The 21,858-nt window shown below is 41.6% G+C and overlaps 1 protein-coding gene across 2 annotated transcripts in view; it reads right to left on the bottom strand.

The window, feature by feature from the left end:
• Positions 1–21,858, bottom strand: part of LOC115653151 (host cell factor 2-like) — a 100,471-nt gene that overhangs the window by 18,331 nt on the left and 60,282 nt on the right. For both annotated transcript variants that reach the window (XM_030565961.1, XM_030565962.1), the window contains 5 exons: positions 18,570–18,655; positions 16,176–16,263; positions 11,228–11,275; positions 8,283–8,370; positions 4,663–4,763 (listed from right to left, as the gene is read on the bottom strand). In XM_030565961.1, coding sequence (XP_030421821.1) covers positions 11,235–11,275; positions 16,176–16,263; positions 18,570–18,655 — 215 coding nt within the window. In that variant the 3' untranslated portion in view covers positions 4,663–4,763; positions 8,283–8,370; positions 11,228–11,234. The remainder of the gene's footprint in view (positions 1–4,662; positions 4,764–8,282; positions 8,371–11,227; positions 11,276–16,175; positions 16,264–18,569; positions 18,656–21,858) is intronic.

The raw sequence follows: 21,858 nt of genomic DNA, 5'->3' as shown, positions 1-21,858 counted from the left end.
CTTATTGAAAAAGCAACATTTAAAAGTCCAATGAGCTCCTCAGCCAGCTCTTTTAAAACTCTTGGATGCAATTTCTCTGGACCTGCTGATTTTAAAATGTCTGACGTTGGAGGCTTCTCTTTAACATCCTCTAGAGACCCTAGTGGAATGGAAAGAGTGTTAGGACCATATGAGACTGCATCATCTTTTTTCCCTTCAAATACAGAACAAAAGTACTTATTGAACACTTTTCCTTTTCTATGATTTTTATGCATTATTATTGACAGTTCTTCCATTTCTAGCTAATAATGAACCAATTCCATTGTCAGGATTCTTTTTGTTCCTAATATATTTTTAAAACTCCTTATTGTCCTTGTCTGTTGGCTATACATTTCTCGAGTCCCTTGGCTTTCCTTATCAATTTTCTACAATTCCTAACTTCTGACTATCAACTCTCCCTTTCTTCCATTCATTATATATTGTTATTTTATTATTTTTATAGCTGCCTTCATTTCCCTTTTAAACCAGCTTTTTTTTTTTTTTAATCAGCACAGCCTTCTTCCTCCGTTATGGGATTGTGGCTTTTTGAGCATCTAGTAAGGCATTCTTAAATGATGCAATTTTTTCTGATTAAATTCTACCAGCTGAGTCAGCTTAGCTATATTAAAGCACCATATATATGTGTGTGTTTATTTATTTATTTCTGGTCTGGACTATATATATGATGGTTTAATAGGGCTAAGCTGACTCAGCTGATGCGTATACATATTTCTGGTCTGGACTTTATTCTGTTGGCACATTATAAATATGATCAACTCATGGTCACCTGCACACTAAGCTACCAATAACTTTTAGTTCTGTGGTCTTTTCCTCTTTGTTAGGACAAGGCTGAATATAGAATTTCCCCATGTTGGCTGTAACACCTTTTGAGTTAGGAAACTGTCATCTATAATGTTCAGAAATTCCAAGGATTACTTAAGAGGGGTGGGGAGAAGGAGAAGGGATCCCAATTAATAGTAGGGGCTAATAATGAAGAACAATCCTTGAAATAAATCAAACTTAAAAAGCCTCCGATAAGAAAAGGATTAAAAAAATATGTTATACACCAGTGCCATCTACTGGATACCAATGAAAGCATCAGAGAAAATAAGAGCTGAAATCTAAGCAGCTACTTGGCATGTATCAGGAATTCGAGTGTGGCCCCTTCCAATTAGTCCTGAAACTAGGGTATATAAACTGAGGTCACCATGTGCTCAAGAGAGTTGACTGAATCCAACAAGAAGCTTTGGAATCCTAAAAATGTGGCCTATGTCCAGACCAGACCAGCCTTGTGGAAACAACCCTCCCCCATCCCAGGGCTCAAGGGATAAAAAGTGGTGAGGGGATTTCAATTCAGAGATTGTATTACTCCTATTTCTTTAACACAAAGAACTGTATATTATTTTGCTGAGCCCACATTGCCTAATGGTTTCTCTCAAGCAACCATATTTTTAATTTTAATTCCTCTATAAACCAAGTCAGATTGAAAACAATAACTTGTCTTTTTTGGACCAATCCATTTGGACCATACTACCCACACTCTTCAAAGTGCCTTAAAGACAAGTGTATCATTGGAAGTGTGATAAATGTGTTAGGCACTACATAACTGATAAGTAAATGTAATAAGAAATCTTGGTAATTTGCACTGTTCCTCAATAGAACTGCTGAGCCTCAACTCTACTCAGTGCTAATTTTGTTGCAAGACTGTATTGTGTGCGTAGTACACACCTAGAATATTGGTTGTGTCTACGTTTGAGTGGTGAACTGCTGATTGTATACTAATAAGGTTCTGGGTAAATAAATAGCCAACCAACAGTTTAAGAATAAGCAAGTGTGAAGTGTCCTAATTTAAGGCATACTGTTCAAGTTAAAAATTGACCTGGAAAGAACCCAGCATTAAAACTGGTAAGCTAACACTCCCTGGATTATAAAAATAACTTACCCAACTGGCAAACCTAGTTTGTTAGATTTCAGCTTTAAAATCTAAATGGCACCCTGGCAAATTCATTAAAAAAATGACCCCTTTTCATGCTTACAATCTAGACATGTCAGAGAAAATAGAGACAGAAAAGATCTAATTGTTACATTATCTCTAGTTCAGCTCCTTGTCTGTGCAGGATTGCTTCCTATTGTCCACTCTAAAAATTATATTAAATGTGCCAAACAAACAACTTTCCACCACTTACGTTGTGTTTACACTAGAATACTTTTGCTAAAACGTTGTCACTGTTTCAGCTCCACTGTGTAGCCCACAGAGCTACCCTAGCCTTTATACTAAGCTGTAATGCAAGAAACCTACAGGTCTGTATACAGTAAGATATTAGCTTAAGCAGGTTAATTTAAGTATAGTCAAATATGTGACCCTTGGCATAGATAAATGGCCTGATAGTTACCCTTAGATTTTGGGGAATTAGGAATAGCTTGCTCAATAGCAGAAGTTGAAACTAATGGTACCCGGTAACCATAGGGACATAGAAGTGATACTGAGCTGGGATATTTTAGGATACAATCATTGGCAGATGTCTAAACACAAATTTGCTTGAGCAGGGCCATGCTTTGGAACAGAGTTGGTTGGCCATGTGTCCCCATTGACCTTCAAAGGAACAGGCACCTCTCTACCTGCCCTCTCTCCCTGCTTGTGCATTCCTACGCAATCAAACCTTACTTTACACAGAGCTGTTATAAGAAATCCCTGTTTGTATCACATTAACAAGGAATTAGCAGATGGGGCAGAGTTAAGGTTTCCAACTTTAACCCTGCATTTCCTCTCTTCTGGAGGTCTGATTTCCCAGTTTCAGCAATGCATTTACGCTAGTTTTGTGTGTACAATTTCCTTGTGGTTTTATTTTGAAAGAAAAAATAATTTTTTGTCAATGGGATATGTAGTATGATCTTGAACTATTTGGCTTGATGTCTACTGAACCTGGCTGCACTTGAACAAGGCCTCTCAAATCCAGCAGGGAGCTGCTGAACCTCAGCAACCAGTACCTGCCCAGACACACACTACTCACAGCAGTAGCAGCTCATTCACAGAACTCCAGCAGCTGTGTTATAAATCCAATGGCAATTTGAACACTTGAACTCCAGAGGGAAGGAGAAGCAAGTCAGCCTTCCCTTGGGCCCTTTCCCAACACAATTATCACTCATCTCTGTAAAGTGTACACTGTGATTCTGGCTAGGACAGCAGGAACTGGAAAACCATGGGAAAGACTTTTTGTGTGCTATTTCTAGCCAGGCTAAAGCTGTAGTAAATACTGAAAATCCTGCCAGAGCTTGATCTTTCAAGGTCTTGTTACTGAAATGTCGGGTCCGCCTAGCTGAGAGTCAATGACAGCCAGACAGGGATAAGGAAAGGTTGCTTTATTCTGCAGAAGAAAGGAGAGTTCTGTACTTTGGTACAAAAAAACTTTACTTTATACAAAAACCAAGAAGATTTCAGACCAAAAAGATTTTAGAAAAGCTTAATGATCAGCATTAAACTTTGCGCTGTTGATCTGAACCTCCAAACTTTGTGTGGTACGCCCATTGCTACAGAAGGCTCTAAAAGGAAATTAAACATCCAAAATAAATAAGCACTGAACAACACTGAAAACAAAACCAAAAAGTAGGTAACAAGAAAATTAGTGCAAAGACAAAAGGCCCTTCAACTAATTATCTCTGTAGGATGGTACATCCCCTAAGAACTGAGGGTGGTTATCCCACCTCTCAGGAAGAAGGAGGGGAAAATTGGGTAATATTCCTCTCATCTTTACCACATGAAGGGCACTGTGTAGGCACAGGGCTCGAGAAAGGTACAGAGAATAGGTGGACCTGGGTGGATCCCCTCCCCCAGTATAGCCCTGAAAAGATACAAATTGGGGCTGTATTATCTTTTTCCCAGGGGCAGGCAAGTCCCTGATAACATAGCTACAGTGATGGTGTGCTGCCAGGGATGGAGCACAGGATTCCACTGGGGGCTCAAACAACTGTGGAAGTACAGGTTATCCACATGGATGACTCTGATCCAATTCCCAGGAATCCTTCAGATTTGTGGGTGGCTCCTGCAACCTGTACCACAGGGGATAAGCTCACTCCCCTAGTGAAGCAACCAGAGGGAAGGATCTCTGCAAGAAAATCCTTAAGGAAATTTCCTTCATCTGAGTCCCTTTTTGTATTGTTTTTCTGCCAGAAGGGGCAATCGGGCTCTGAGAACTAGAACTAGGCCTAACAGTAACTCTTTCATGTTTCTCTGTAAGTTGCTTAAAATACTTTGACATTCATGATACAATAACTAACATCCAAATTTTAAAATACATATTGTATATTAAACTTTAAACAAATTGTGAGCAAACAGTACAGCAATTATGCCCTTTGCAGGTTTCTGAATATCACATTATCTTTTTGGCAGCAGCCACAGCCATATGATGCATACTGCTCCAAGGAGGGGAAAACAGTTTAATGATAATGAAGCTTGCAGCCCTTTATTTAAAAAGCTGAATCATTGTGCTGAACTTTTACATTTGTAGACATTTCTATGTTATTTTTTGCTTGTAAAATATTGGTTCCCATAATAATCCTTATCCTTACCCCCTTCAAGAGATTTTTACCCCCCGTCTCCCACAAAACACATAGAGAAAATTTCTAGAGACTCTAAACAATACATACGTGTCTAGCTTTTGAAACTCCAAGTCCAGCAAGGCAAAGGCCCTTGTGATCATGTCCATTGCTTGGTTACGTACAGAAATGAAATCTCTGAGTTGAGCTGCCTATGTAGAAAGTCATAAGTTAACACAGCTTGAGAATCACAGAAGAAGAGAAGGCATTTAATGATTATTAGCATCTCCCCTTAAACCTATAATGGTCTAAGTCATCTATGAGTTTTCCCATCAAGACCTACTGTTCTATCTACCAGTTTTTCTCTCAGTGATGATAAGAGATGATAGATTTCACTACAACACAGACCCATGTTGATCATTATTTCATAGTGGGATGCCAGCTGTGATTTTTGGTTTACTCTAGTTATTTATTTGCACATTTTTCCACCTTGTCTCTGCTCAGCAGTGATTTTTACCTTTTCTGTTCTAAACAATAAATTTGTTTTGCTAAAATTTTCCTCATTTAATCCTGTTGACAGCATTAGTTATTCAATCTCTCTAGGAGAGTGGCCTGCACATATTGGCTTTTACCACTGGTCTCAGAGACAGGGCTGAAATTCTTCTGAAGGCTGATCTCAAATCATCTGCAGGGGGGATGGAATCCTACACTGAAATTATTGATAGTAATAAAATAATGCATCCATTTCGCAAATACTCTGTAGTATAATGTTTAGTAATGGAAATTCCTTTACTGAGCAATGTATTTACTTGGCAATTAAATCAATAATTAAATATTTTACTACATAAATTAAGAACCCAGTAATTTATTTGCTAAGTAATGGTGTTATTGGGTAATCTGGGAAATCTTTATAGCAAGTGATTCAAGGAACATGTGACCCATTTAAATTGTTCCCTACAGCAAATAGTTTATATAGTAATTGTACTGTAGCAATAATTTTCAAATTATATCCCCCAAAGCAGGTTGCGCATGGGGCTGGCATGCTCAATTTTTTCATGTGATACCATAAGAAATACATAAAATTGACCTGAATGGCTTGTACCAAATTAAAAGAGTCTATTAGCCCATAATCTGAAAATAACTGCTAACATTACTGTGCAAGGTACAGTAATAATAGAAGGAGCAATTTAGGCCCCAATTCAGCCATCCAGCCCTATTCAGCCAAGTATTTAAGCACGTATTTAAAAGCTTTACTGAACTGGGACCTTAAAGAGCCTCCCTCCCTCCTGTCCCCGGCCAAAAAAATACCTTCAGATCAAAACTTTAGCAACAAAAGAGATGACTCAGAGTGGAGGCCATTCACATGATACTCCTGTCAGGTGGGAAAGATGAAATACATTATGTCCCCCCTCAGAGCTTTCTCTCCAGTTTATTTATTTAACTAATTAATCATAGAGTATCAGGGTTGAAAGGGACCTCAGGAGATCATCTAGTCCAATCCCCTGCTCAAAGCAGGACCAATTCCCAGACAGATTTTTGCCCCAGATCCTTAAATGGTCCCCTCAAGGAATGAGCTCACCACCTTGGGTTTAGCAGGCCAATGCTCAAACCATTGAGCTCTCTCTCTCTCTTTTACTCCTCCTGGAGATACTCAGGCCACGTCTACACTACAGCATAAAATCGAAATTATTAAAACCGGTTTTATAAAACTGGTTTTATAAAATCGATTTTACGCGTCCACACTAGGGCACATTAATTCGGTGGTGTGCGTCCATGGTCCTAGGCTACCATCGATTTCCGGAGTGGTGCACTCTGGGTAGCTCAGTAAAAGAATGAGACCAATAACTTCGATTTCCGTCCACACTAACCCTAAATCGATATAGTAATATCGATTTTAGGGTTACTCCTCTCGTTGGGGAGGAGTACAGAAATCGATTTAAGAGCCCTTAAAATCGATTTAAAGGTGCCTTGTAGTGTGGACGGGTACAGTGTTAAATCGATTTAACGCTGTTTAAATCGATTTAACGCTGTAGTGTGGACCAGGCCTCAAACACTTTAGCAGCTTCCCCCAAAAGAGAATATGTTCAGTGTTTAACCCCCCATTTCCTCTAAGTCAAAGGAGAAAGGAAGAGAAACCTCTTTCAGAATAAACAAAATTATTAAAATAGGTTCTGGTTCTGCAGATCCCTTTTTCTTACTTTCATGCTTAGTATAAACAAGGCCAGGCAGGAACGCTTGAACTTGCTGCATAGAAGAGGGAGAACAGAGGCTCCATAGGTTATGCAAACCCAACTTACACAAATCTGCATTTGTGGAAAAGGATCTGTAAATTTCATAAGCTAGAAAGTTTTTGTTTTTGTTTTTGTTTTTGCATAATGGTCGGATATATGTTCCCGACTTTTGCAAAATTCGAGTTACGCAAGGCGTTCTGGAATGGAATGCCTGCAGAAGCTGAGGAGCGTCCGTACTTCCTCTGTCACTCCATCCCCCACTCCTTACTGAATGTGGATGCTTCTTAGGGCTGGTCTACACTACAGGGGAAAATCGATCTCAGATACGCAACTTCAGCTACGTGAATAATGTAGCTGAAGTCGAAGTATCTAAGATCGAATTACCGACCATCCTCATGGTGTGGGATCGATGTCCGCGGCTCCCCATGTCGACTCCGCAACTCCGTTCGGGTTGGTGGAGTTCCGGAATCGATATAAGCGCATTCGGGGATCGATATATTGCGTCTAGATGAGACGTGATATATCGATCCCTGAGCAATCGATTGCTACCCACCAATACGGCGGGTAGTGAAGACGTAGCCTTAGGGTTGCCATCCATCCAGGATTGCCCGGGAGTATCCAGGAATTAAAGATTAATCTTTAATTAAAGATCATGTCATGAGATGAAACCTCCAGGAATACAGTCAAACAAATTGGCAACCCTAATGCTTCTCTGCTGGAGCTCTGCATCATGGATAGAATGCTGCTGAGTTCATGGTACAAGACCAAAAAGCTGAAGAGGGGAAGTGTTGCTTTCTGAGGCACTGCAAACTGCCTTACAGACAGCTAGGTGGAAGCACTACAGTTGAGAGCTATATTGCTCCCTTTGAGTCACCTCTGCAGCAGCTACTGAGCTGCCACAGGGGGACCCCAGCCAGTAACTGCAGAAATTATGTTGCCCGGGGGTGGTAGAAGAAGCAGCAATGCAGCAGTCACCCCCATAAGACAATTCCTGTTCTCAGTACAGACATTCCTCTCCACAAATCCTTAAGGGCTGTTCAAGAAAATCTCTGCCAGGGTCACCTCATGAGTTCGCCTCCCTTTTGGGCATTCCAGTCAGGGTGTGTGTGAAAGAGAGATCTGGCTCTTAAAATGTTTGTTTATTTGACTTTTTTCCTCCAGTGGAAGGATCTATATAAAATCCACACTAAAAAAAACAGCCAACTAAACCCCAAGCAAACAGGAATATTTTTTCTTTCATGAAGCCATTTTGTAATTAGCCAGAGGCACAATAAGGTGCAACATCATGCCCAAGAGATTCAGAACGCTTGCCTTAGCTTTGTTTCCTCACAAGGCACCTGCGGGATAATGTTGTATAGCATGAAGCATATCCTGTCACGTCTTACTGCTTAGGTTTCAGGTGATGCACATTTCCTAAGTGTTCTGAACAAACCACAGCTCCAATGTTACACAAAGAAACAAACCTCCTTAGATCTAGTGAAACTGAGGTGAGATACTTACTGGGGTTGCAGGTGGGGACTCCATTATGGCAGGAAAAGGTGATGCCATTAATTCATATTTCACTTTGGGTATTTTGGTGGGAGTAAACCTACACACACACACATAGACAAAATCATGGTATTAATAAAGATCCTGAAACTAAACACTTTCTAAACAAATAAAAATGGCTGCAAAGGAAGTGAATTCTCTTTTTCTCTTGGTTGTTCTGGAAGTTATTTGAGGTCAGGTATTAGAATATTGATTTAGTTTAAGGGGACAAAGTTGTTAAGCACAGAGCTATATGCTACAGTTGGGTGAAATAAATAATACATTTGCGAAACAACAGCAATATTTGCGAACTCATCTTTCAGCATTAGTGTAATCTTTGACTCTTCTATTTTTCCTCTACCCGTATCCAGTATCTTTTCTACTTGATATCCTCAATCTACTATTTCAGGTCTTCCCTCCTTAAGTCTTCAGGAGGTGAATGAATATCACCAGCATCCTTGCTGAGAAGACAGATGAGTGTCTTTGCTCACATGGACGCCAGGGTGGCAAGAGATGTTCTCTGATAGTATGTCTACATTTCCAGCTTTCTGTGTGTCAAATCGCTAGTCATTGCCTCCTACAATCCTGTCATTCACACTCAAATCCCTGAGATATGTGTTCAAAGGTGTGTAGAAATGGAGTTGGCAAACCTGTCTGGGGGCCTAGGTAAGGCTGCACACTGACCCATGACCCACCTTGCTACCTGGTCATTGTGTGGTGTGGTCATAGCGATGATGTGGTCACCTGTCCTTGAGTCTACTTATTCTTCCATTGTCATGCACACAATTCCCTGTTCTGCTGTGGAGAAGGATGTTATGTTCCAGGAACAGATTTGTTTATCCTGGGTGGAGGGCACTACACAAGGAACTCTCATAGTGTCACAATAAAATGCCCCCCCTTCCCCCCAATGGGGTCCTCTGGGTAAGCACCAGCATTGTATATTGCTAACACCTCTATATGCATTGGGAAGTATTTGGGAAGGGTTAAAAGTGTGAATGTGGAATGGAAGATTCCTTTGCAGGTTACAAGGGGCCGAAGGGGAAGGAAGGGAGAAGGAACGGGTTAACTTGACGATCCAAAGATAAGGAACGAAGATAAGGAACGAAACTGCAGCCTAAGGCCAGTGCACACAAACAAGCTCTCTGCTGCTAAACAGCCAGAACCTGTATCACAAACCCGTCAGCCGTGATAAAGGAGAACTGAGCCGATAGAACTGAAGGGGTTGCAAAACTATAGATTGCGAAGGCCAGCGAGTGGGAACACAACAGTATCACAACCCCTGAAACTGGTGTGTTTTGGGGAAGCCAAGGGAGGCGTGGAAGGCCGGTTCAGACTGGCACAGAGAGCATGGGGGACGGGGGTCCCAGGACGAAATTGACCCCAGAAGAACCTAGGGCTTAAAACCTCCTGAGAGCTGAAGCAAGACAGAGATTTACAGCGACCCTAGATGACCTGTGCACAGGGCAGAACTCTCATCTAACCCTTTCCCCACTTCTTCTTACGTTACCCCAGGCTTGGCCAGCCTTGGATAAGTATGGAAAGGGGGTTAGCGCTCGGGCACTCATGTTTTCTTCCTGCCTTTGAGTGATGTGGGGCGCGCCCAGCCCTCACCACTATTATTTGGTTAATAAATCTTAAACTTAGTCACTTTGTGTGCCCCTTCATCTCCTCCTCTAAAGATCCTGTGGCCATCAGCCTGACCACCTGAAGCCCAGGCAGATGGTAACATAAATAAGGCATCTTCCCTCTCTCCGGACGCCCTCACTCCAGCTGCCACCACCACTATGTGATATCCAAGATGGATCAAGCTGAGAAAAGTTTAGTTTTAAATACTCTTTATTGTGTATCCTGGACAGAGGGAGGTACATAGGAGACTCCCAGAGGGCATCCACCCTGTCCTCAGACTTCCGTGTCCCCAGGCTGACACCACATGGTATCCAAGATGGACACATGTGGTCCTACCACATTATGCTAGTTGTCCTGCATCAGATATGCCGGTCTATACATTAAATAAGGACCAATTATGGCATTCAGTAGCTGTGTCCAGTCTGCTGTGAATGAACCCTCCTCCAAGTTCAGCTGCTTTCCTTTGTCTCAGAAAGTGCTCCTGAAATGCCATCCAGTGTCTTGCTGAACATCTGCTCTGCTATATAAACCATTCATTTGCAAACAGGAGCAGCTGATCAGTTGGTCCCAGGCTTTTCCTGGACTGGAATGGATAGAAGTGAACAGCATTCACAACTTGCAAGTGCCGCACACACAAAAAACAGCATTTAAAATATGGCAGGCTGAAAGCACTTCTGCACAGCGGTCTGAGAAGAACAGACAAGTTCTCCCACAAACCAATACTAGGGCTTCTCCAGATGGCGAGAACACTCAGGTATATGAAACGCCATGTAGCTACACTGTCAGTAAGGACATGGCTACATGGGGTATAGCGTCTGTGCAGCTCTGCAGTGTGGACTCTGGTGGTGGGCTTAGCTAATATGAGATGCATGCATGTGAGCCAGACCTTGGGTACAGGCCCAGTGTAGACATAGTCTCTGATAACCAGAGAAGAAGAGGAGTAAAGGCAGACAGTCTTTGTATTAAGGGTCCAGAATAATAGGACCCACATCTGAATATCAGCCTATTCCTCTATCCCTATGAAAATGCTGTTCTCTGAGTAGCAAGGGAATTGATTATGTAGCCGGGCTATTGTATTTGTCACTGAAATGTGGGCAATTAGTGATTAGCCAGGTTCAAAAAAATCAACTAATCACATATTTACGATGATTTATAGACAGAAAATACTTTGTACTACATGGAGAGGCCAGCTCAGTCAAGGCAGAGCTAATATGAAAAAAATCACAAATATTCAATCTTCCTGTCTTTCCCTAGAAGGAAAGAAAGCAAAGAAACAAAAATATAAAGAATACCTGCTGCTTACTCCCTGGATTCCAATTCTGAGAGAATCTCCTTCATTACTGAAATTAAGACATCAGTTTGCCATTAGTCTATTAACACATTTTATGAACAAGGTGAAGTGATAGATCAGAACCATTATGGGATCTTTCTACTATTTTTATAATGTATTTTGGCTGAGACCATATAATTACAACAACATGTATAGCTTTTTAAACTGCTATGAATGTTCATTCCGCAAGACAAGTTTTGAAGTGATAAAATGTTAGCATAGCAAAAATTACACACTCAAGATCATTTGAAACTTCAGTTGATACACAATGTGGCTGCCAGCTTGCCATGTTGGGAATAGGTATGCTGCCTGGAACACATTATACAAGCCCTCCAAAGACTATCCCTATTCACTTTCAGGTGCAGCTTAAGTTATTGATATTAAACTCTTCAGGACATGGACTGTGTCCACATCTTGGTTTATATAAGGCTTCACATAATAGGACCCTGATCCTGTTTGGGGCTTTTGAGTACTACTGTAATATAAATATTGAATAAGAGTAAACCCCTATATTACTTGTATTCTAGCTACATCAGGAATTGCCTCTCTGTACCAGCATGATGGACTGAGATCAGCTGAGATGGGCTCTTGCTTCTCTCTCTCTCTCTCTCTCTCTCTCTCAATCTCTCTCTCTCTCTCTCTCTCTCTCTCCCCAACTCTTCATTTTCTTTTCTCGCATTTTATTACACAACACTTGGAAACATCTGTACCTCTGCATGCATGCAAGATGGGCCTTGGTGAACATGCACATGTCCCAGACCCTCAGGAAACTTGTGATAGTCCTTGAGCCTTTTAAAACCGTGAGCTGCAGTGGCAGGGCACATGACTAGTACCAAATATGTGACCTACCGTAAGGCAGATATAATGCTTCCTGCTTTTTAGGGTATGTCTACAGTGCAATTAGATACCTGCGGCTGGCCCGTGCCAGCTGACTGGGGCTCCCAGAGCTTGGGCTGTGGGGCTGCTTCTTTGCAGTGTAGACTTCCAGGATCGGATTGGAACCTGGTCTCTAAGACTCGTAAAGTGTGAGGTTCCCAGAACTTGGGCTGCAGCCTGAGCCAGGAAGTCTACACAGCAATGAAACAGCCCTTCAGCCTGAGTAAGTGGGCATGGGCCAGCTGCAGGTTTTTATTTGCAGCATGGACATACTCTTAGTCAAGGACAGCAGACAGATTTGAAAATAAAGCCAATCCTGAAGATGGGTCTTAGCCTAAATAGTTGTTGGGAGCTTAATTGTGCCCTCCCCAGCCAGCGAATATGCCCAGTGGCTTGCAATCTTATTTGTCGCAGCTTTCTTCCACTTCCTGACACTGCCAGGCTTTACTATTAACTTGAGCTCCAGAATGCAGCAAGCATGAGATTTCAATTGTTCTCCGACTTGAGAAGCACACATTGTGCATTCTGGGGTGAAAGCCCAAGGCAATTCCATAGTGTAATGGAGTATGAAGAGAAATGCATCACTTAGACCTCAGGGTCTTGCCACCCAGTTACTGCCTCCAGTGGGAAGATAGAGGTCCACACCTCAAATTAGAAGTTTGCACAGCAACCTCCTCCCCAGAAATGACTTGCCACTGAAAGAGATCAGCCAGACAGGCCACAGAGGACCTTCCTCACCAAGAGGGCCTGCTACCAACGTGGGAGAGAAGAGTCCTTTTTCATACCATTGAAGATCCTGCTGCTAGCTGAGGGGAGATGGGGCTTGTTGGAGGAGGAATTGTGTTGCAGGGAAACTGACCCAATTGGGGACTGTCCAAGGGATACTGGAAAAGCTTCAGAGCTTTGAATGAAAACAAAAATTTGTAATGTTGAACTAAACCCTGTCCCTGATGAGAATTACCTATTGCCAATTATAAAAAGGGATAGTGAGGATGTATGCAGGTGAAAAGGTCACCAGTCACACAGTGTACAAATGACGGTGGAGTACATTACTAGGCTGACACCCACAAAATGGGATAGTGTGATGACATCTTGTAATTGTGAAAACAACACTGCTCACTCCATAATATGCTGTCTAGTCTGGAAATATGGTAGACACATATTACTGGGATGCTGTTAATTAAGACTCCTAATTCACAAAATGAGAATTGTAGGCATTAACGATTCACACCACCTTTTATGGGTAAAATAAAATGTATTCTCTCAGATATTTTTAAACAGCTTTTAGTAATGTCATGAATTAAAATCAGTTCAGGTTTCAGAATGGTAGCCGTGTTAGTATCAGCAAAAAGAACGAGGAGTACTTGTGGCACCTTAGAGACTAACAAATATATCTGAGCATAAGCTTTCATGGGCTAAAACCCACTTCAGATGCGTGCAGTGGAAAATACAGTAGGAAGATATATATATATATAGAGAGGACATGAAAAAATGGGTGTTGCCATACTAACTTTGATGGGAGTAATCAGTTAAGGTGGGCTATTATCAGCAGGAGAAAAAAATACTTTTGTAGTCCTTGTAACATTATAATCAAATGCTTATAGTAACTGTTAGACAAAGTGTCATAAACAGATAGCTAAGGGTTAATGTCTCTTTCACCTGAAGCACCTGACCAGAGGACCAATCAGGAAACAGGATTTTTTTTCAACTCTGGGTGGAGGGAAGTTGTGTCGGAGTCTTTGTCTGTCTGCCTGCTTTTCTCTCAGCTTTGAGAAGTGATTTCTGTTTTCTAATCTTCTGTTTCCAAGTTGTAAGGACAAAGAGATCAAATAGTGAGTTATATGATTTCTTTTCTTTGGTATTTACATGTCTATAGTTGCTGGAGTGCTTTGAATTGTATTCTTTTTGAATAAGGCTGTTTATTCATCTTTCTTTTAAGCAATTGACCCTGTATTTGTCACCTTAATACAGAGAGACCATTTGTATGTATTTTCTTTCTTTTTATATAAAGCTTTCTTTTAAGACCTGTTGGAGTTTTTCTTTAGTGGGGAACTTCAGGGAATTGGGTCTGCAGCTCACCAGGGAATTGGTGGGAGGAAGAAGTCAGGGGGAAGTCTGATTTTGCATTCCCTCTGGGTGAAGAGGAAAGTGCTTTTGTTTCCAGGATTGGAATTACAGAGGGTGGACTCCTTCTGCTTAGATTCACAGAGGTTGCTTCTGTGTATCTCTCCAGGAGCACCTGGAGGGGGGAAGGGAAAAAGGATTATTTCCCTTTGTTGTGAGACTCAAGGGATTTGGGTCTTGGGGTCCCCAGGGAAGGTTTTTCAGGGGGACCAGAGTGCCCCAAAACACTCTAATTTTTTGGGTGGTGGCAGCAAGTACCAGGTCCAAGCTGGTAACTAAGCTTGGAGGTTTTCATGCTAACCCCCATATTTTGGACGCTAAGGTCCAAATCTGGGACTAAGGTTTGACACAAAGTCTGTTACGTTTGGCAACATTTTATGCAATAGGCCAAGGTTGGTTGAAAGGCCATTGTACAGTCTTTTCTAGAACTTCCCCTGACTGACTTGGGGCTTTTGCGCAAGAAGAAAAATCCTACCTGTAAGTGACAACAAGATCATGTGGTAGGATTACCTTAGTGTTAGTGCCAGTGCTCCTTTTGTTATGAGCTACTGTGCTCGTTTTACTTAGACATTTAATAAGAAAACACATTTTAGATGAACTATTACTTACTGTGACAGAGTGATGAGAACCAGCAGCTGAACCAGCACTCTAGTCAATTTAAGTCCAAGTAGTTTCCCCAAAGAAGACCTGACTGATGGAAGCCATAGAGGATAGGTCCATCAGTGGCTATTAGCCAGGATGGACAGGGATGGTGTCCCTAGTCTCTGTTTGTCAGAACCTGGGAATGGGTGACAGGGGATGGATCACTTGGTAATTACCTGTTCTGTTCATTCCCTCTACGGCACCTGGTATTGGCCACTGTCAGAAGACAGGATACTAGGCTACTTTGGTCTGACCCAGTATGGCCATTCTTATGTTCTTGTGAAGCTGGGGCTAATTACTAGATCAGTTTGAGCTGGGGGCGCTAACAAGCTAGTTAACCCATTAACTGAAAGAGTAGAATGGCACACAGGAAGGAAGTGCAAGGAGAAGGGGCAATGAGAATGGCATAAGGGATAGGAATAGGGCTGGGTAAAAGGGAGATCTCTGTGTGGCAAGATCTCTATCCTCTCTTCCTGCTGGCAAAAGGGGGATGAGGTTTGTATGTCACTGTAAATGGAATTGCTGCATGGACTGTAAAAGAGGTGGTGGTTGAGATAACCCAAATAAGCTATATGTGAGTGTTTACAAACCAGAGTTGTTACAGTCATTTGAACAAGAACACAGAAGTGAGCAGAGGGCCGCATCCTGTTACACTTACAATATTTTAGTTGGATCTATGACTACAACTAGCTGATATTACCATTATTCTTATTTAAAAAAGACTAAAAGTAAGAGTTTAACTTTATACCATGTGTGAAGTGACATTAGTAATAACCCAATAGGTGGAAAACCAATCCTATGGTATTAAGGGACTAAGCACATTTTAGTGTACTATTTTACAGTGTAAAATAAGGTAATACCTGAGCATGTGATCCTACCAGGTGATAAGAGCTCTTAACTCCTACTAAAGTTAACTGAAAGAAAACATGCATACTGCTATTTGATCTTCAAGTCAATGAATGTCAAAGGAGTTGAGTTCCTCGCAGCTGGCACTCAGCACCTCAGAGGACTTGGCCCTATAAGACCAGATAGAGTGTATGTTTTCCAGAGATCATGACTGTCAGTTTAGGTGATATATTAAACAGCATTTTAAGGAGTGAACAGCAGCTCTGGAAACCTATGTTAAGCAAACATAATAGTAATGTCTTTCTGTAGACATATTATCACAGAATTTGGCATAAGATGGGAGTGGGAAAGGACAGAGACATGAAGAATTGGTTTCAAGTTAACAATAAGTTTAGAATTTGCCAAATTCATAGTAAACTTACTAGGTTGTCTGTCTGATGGGTTTATCAATTTCATCCCCATTATATCATTGAGTTCTTCTTCCTCATTCATGCCACCAAAGATATAGAGCTGGGAACAATAAAAAAGCAAGTGAGATCAATAGCAAACCAAAATAATGACAGGGTTGCATAATCACATTAATGTATCAGTTAATGTTTGCAGAGGCCCTTTAGTATAGTACATTCTGTATTTATGGTTCCTGGTGCTCACTTCAATCGAATACAGTAAAACTCTTCTTGAAAAAACTGTATAATTCCATTACATGGAAAATGACTGACTGTGTCACTGCCTGGGATCCCCACATAGAAGACTCTGACATAATCTGCCTGCCTTGCCCCAGAGAAGAAGAGGAAATGCTCAGCCTGATCTATGCAGGACCCTACAGAAGTTGCTCCCTAATTTCCTCTAGAGAAGATGTTTCCAATCTCCCTGCTCCTCTGGAAGAAGAGGAGCAGCTCATCCCAGAGAGTGATTTTATGCTCATTTTGGGACTTCCAGTAGTTCAGAAAAGAGTCTCCTTAGCTGTTCTCACAGTTCTTGTGCTGGCAAGAACTAATCTACCATCTAATCTCATGGAGGAATAGTCCTGAGTAATTTCTGTTGCTCACTCCAATGCATTGGCAACACTATTGGGTGGAAAGTGTTAAATAAATAAAATAAAATACACACAAAAACACCTTTTAGTTTATATTTACTGCCTGAAAAAGAAAGTTTAGAGCCCACACTATAGAGCTGCCTAGTTAGCAGCTTCAACAGGGGAGCGCTGCTGGCCTGCAATCAGTGTCTTCTACCGCAGTCTCTCATGTGGAGGGTCCCTCCTTACCTGAGAAGCTGGAGCTCAGAACAACTGACGTCAAGGACTGAAGGCCTGATCCTGCACCACTGGAGTCAATGTGAGCTTTGTCATTGATCTCACTGCAAGATCAAGCTCCTAGACCACTCGAGTGCATTCAGGAACCGATACTTAGTGGAACCGCAAAATGCTAGAGGTGACTGTGTGGGCCACTTTGAAGAAAAGGCTACAATGGACGTGACATAGAGGTCAGTTTGTACCAGCACAGCACCAATGCTGAGTCCTAATGCTCAGGGGTCTTGGCCAACTCAGTTTTATGCCTTAAGGGTTTAGCCTGTGATGTGACACACCTTGACAGCCTTGTTTTGGACTTACAGGAGTACCCCAGGAGTTTATCAAAGAGTGCTTGGAGTCATTCTGAACATTTTTTAAAGTTCTTTGGGTAATATTTGCAAGAATATCTGTCACCTATGCATGTTGTGGCTGACTCCAAGACAGATGGCACAAAGATCATCAGTCATCACAGACATCAGTTATGTTTCATTCACATGAATTGCTACTGAGCAACCTTCCTTCCATGTTAGAAGTTACTTCCTGTGAAAAGGAAAAGGATGCAGTCTCCTCCAGGGAAGCACCCACCATACCTAATAGACAAATTGCTACATTAAGTAGTGTCCCAAAGATGTGGAATAGTGAAGCAAATGCTAAATGCCAAAATGGAAGCCAAGCCGAAATGCAAAGTTTGGGTTAAACCACTGAGAAATATGGGTGGTGAGGTACTACAGTAGCACTGAGTCACTAGAAGCACAGGCACTGAAGTACAAAGAAAAAAATGCAGCTGCACCAAAACAGGCATTGAGGTGCAGAGACAATGTCAAGCACAAGAAACCAGGAGTGCCAGAGCTTCAGACAGGTGCCAGAGTCAGCCACCAGAGCACTGAAAAAACAATTGATGAACAGCTGCAAAAATGTATTGAAATGCTCAAGGCAAAGACCTTTGAAATTTAATCACTGAAAAACAAGAGAGAATCTGAGAAAAAGATATCCAGAGATATTGCTGGGATGTGAAGAAGAGCTGGAGCAACAGCCTTTGTGGTGTAGCTCCTGTGGAGAACTCTTTCACAGTTAAAAAGATGCTGAGCGGAATACTTGGAAGTCTACATTTATACTTGAAACAGTGTGGTGAGTGACAACAATCCATAAGAAGCCTTGCTCATACTTCACTCTGCTCCTGCTACTGCCCTTAAGGGTGGAAAAATACCTTGATTTATTGGACTTCCTGTACATTGTTTCATGTATTAATAAACTGTTTTTATTTTGTTAAATGCAACTATTTAATTATTGTAAATTGTGTTTTGAAAATAATTATTAAAATCAACATGGGACTTAATAGAAAATAGAAAACTAAAATGTAGGTCTATAGGGGGATTACATATACATTTAAGAACTGAAGAAACAGCCAAGCTGTATGTTGCCTGAATAAATACAGATTGCAGGTAGGCACTTTAAATCAGTAAGGATGAAACACAGTTAGTAAAGTTTAGGGGTGGCAGAATTCTGCTTTAACATTACATTCACTTACATGGCTATGAAGAATAAATGCTACATGGTTGTGTCTGCAAGCAGGGGGGATCCCTACATAAAGTGGCATCTTCCATTTCATCTTTGCTGTAAAATATAAAAGACAGAAATCAAAAATAGAACATATCTACTGTCAACGCATTGACAGACATGTCTTTGCAGTAAATTAGGCCCTAGATATTCTCAGTATTACACATGAAGCACTTGCAAGCCTAAGATATTTGTATAATTATAGGAGCTGCCAAGTAAAGAACAGTAGTAGTGAAAGCCACAGGGAAAATGCAAAACAAAGAATTCTGGGTAATCCTCTAATGACAAGTAGAAAGGCCCTTTCAGACAGGTATCTTTCAGTCTTCCAAAGACTAATGATTGACCTCAGAAAAATCAAAATCACTAAAGCCAAACACATTCCAAAAAGAAATGTATACCCAAGTTAATGTCTTAAAATAGATTTACTCAAAATAAGCAGCTAAGAAAAACATTCCAAGGATGGGAGATGACAGGAAAGTCTATTTGGAATGTCAAGGAGGATAATAATGTTAATGCAGTAAATCTGTTACATTTATATAATGGCTTTTAATCTCAAGTGATCCGAAAGTGTTTTCCCACTTCCATATACAGGGATCTCTGCCCATCAATGAAATGCAGCTATCTATGGAGTGAACATGGCATCTGTTTAGCTACACACCGTGAACTCAGTTCACACCCTTGTGACAAAACACTCCAAGTGTTTGGTAGCTTTAAACTTTCATAATTGCTATCTGGCTCTGGACCTCAAGGCAGCGCATGAGTTACAGGTGTTTTGAATCTCAATCCTACTTCCAGGTAGACTTCCTGCCATTAAAGGCTTTGTTCACTGGAATAAGCTGATAGAAGTAAAAAATATCTCAGGGTTGATTCAAGACCAACAACTCTAAACAATAATTTAGGGCACAAAGGGAGAGCCACAACAAAAAGTGATGATATGTATTGTCAAGCAAAAAAGATATGTGATAGGAGTGATGATATGTGACAAAGGACACAAAGAACACACGATGTAGAAGTTGCATTCTGTGGCACTATTTGTGTTGTTACTCTGGTAGATCCAATACAAAATTATGTATAAAGATTTCACAATACGGGGTTATGTATGCGCCATAAAGCACAGCGACTGAGCCCTGTCTGATCATGCCCTTTGCCATACTGCATTATAGCCAAGAAGGTAGAACTTCTGAAAATAACAACTCAGCACCAGCAGATCACAGTTCAGTCCTGCTGTACTTAATCCATTCAATCATGTGGGTTTTGGAAGGAACTTCCTCCAGCAACTTTGTTAAAATTCATGTGGATGAATTTTCACGCAAAAGTAGCTTTTCAAGTTTTTGCAGGCTTCCATGCAAATAGTTTTCAGTCACCTGAAATTCTGGGGTGTGAAATCATGGGAAAACAACAACAGCAACAATAACAAAACCCCTAGTTAAAAAAAGTTGCATGAATTTTCTTGAAAATATTTCCAGTAGTTCCTTGCTCCCCCTAATTCTCACCAACACTGTGGCTCTATAATAAATTACACTCATAAAGTTCCGTTTTACTTAGTGTCCTGCAGTGATTCACCTTGAAAGAAGACACAGAAAAGTGATCTAGTGTATTTTCAGATTTAACTTTTTAAAGATGTCATTGAAACGATTTAATTTTAAATATACTTTTTTATTTTAAACCAAAAAGTTGGTTAAAAAGCTTCTCTGCACAAAACATGGAAAACTAAATGACAATGAATTTATAAACAGGTGTAACATTTTCTTTCTCTGTTTAAGGAAAACAATTAGAAAAAATGTGCTAAGCAGTCACTAACTGCAGCCCAACATGAGTATTGTACAACTCCCTGGTATGTCCCTGTTTAGAACAACATGTGAAATCTTATTTGAAATCTGACTGTCCTAAAGAATGGCTTTTGCAGCCCTGCCAAATCAGGGTACGTCTACACTACGGGATTATTCCGATTTTACATAAACTGGTTTATAAAACAGATTATATAAAGTCGAATGCACCGCGGCCATACTAAGCACATTAATTCGGTGATGTGCATCCATGGTCCGAGGCTTAGCGTCGATTTCCAGAGCGTTGCACTGTGGGTAGCTATTCCATAGCTATTCCATAGTTTCCCGCAGTCTCCCCCACCCCTTAGAATTATGGGTTGAGAGGCCAGTGCTGATGGGGCCAAATCATTGTCGCGGGTGGTTCTGGGTAAAGTGCGTCAGTCATTCCTTCCTCCCGGGAAAGCAACGGCAGACAATCATTTCGCGCCCTTTTTTCCCTGGATTGCCCTGGCAGATGCCATAGCATGGCAACCATGGAGCCCGTTCAGCTTTTTTTTTTATGGTCATCGTATGTGTACTAGATGCCGCGGACAGAGGCGATACTCCAGTGCTACACAGCAGCATTCATTTGCTTTTGCATGATAGCAGAGACAGTTACCGGTCGTTCTGTACCGTCTGCTGCCAGTGTAAATTGGCAATGAGATGATGGTAATCTGTCTTTCTGTACTGTCTGCTGCTATCATGGGTGCCCCTGGCTGAGATCAGCCGGGGGCACAAAAGCAAAACTGGGAATGACTCCGCGAGTCAATCCCTCCTTTATGGTTTCTAAAAATAGAGTCAGTCCTGCCTAGAATATGGGGCAAGTGTACTAGAGAACCAGGGTATCAGAGAGCACAGCTGCTCCATGTCAGATCCCGCAGAAATGATGAGCTACATGCCATTCACGGGGGGGTGCCCCTGCAACAACCCCACCCATTGCTTCCCTTCTCCCACAACCTTCCTGGGCTACCGTGGCAGTGTCCCCCCCCCATTTGTGTCATGAAGTTATAAAGAATGCAAGAATAAGAAACAGTGACTTGTTAGTGAGATAAATGAGGAGGAGGCAGCCTCCAGGTGCTATGACAGTCCAGGCAGGACATTAAGCGGTGTGGGGGAGAGGAGCCCAGGATCCCGCTGCTATGATAGTCCAGGCAGTACAAAATCTTTTCTTTACACAGAAAAGGGAGGGGGCTGATGGAGCTCAGCCCCCAGTTGCTACGATGAGGACGGTTACCAGCCATTCTGTCCCATCTACCGGGAATGACCAGGAATCATTCCTATTTTTACCCAGGCACCCCCGGCCGACCTCACCTGAGGCAAGCCAGGAGCACTCACGGGCTGATGGTGACAACAGATATCAGTCATATTGTACCGTCTGCCACCAGGGAGGGGAGAGGAGTGGATACTGCTCTTCACTGCTGCAGCATCGCGTCTACCAGCAGCATTCAGTAGACA

This window comes from Gopherus evgoodei, chromosome 6 (genome assembly GCF_007399415.2).
Source record: "Gopherus evgoodei ecotype Sinaloan lineage chromosome 6, rGopEvg1_v1.p, whole genome shotgun sequence".
Classification (NCBI taxonomy): Eukaryota; Metazoa; Chordata; order Testudines; family Testudinidae; genus Gopherus; species Gopherus evgoodei.
The sequence above is the reverse complement of the archived record's forward strand: the minus strand, read 5'-3'. Positions and strand labels throughout refer to the sequence as shown.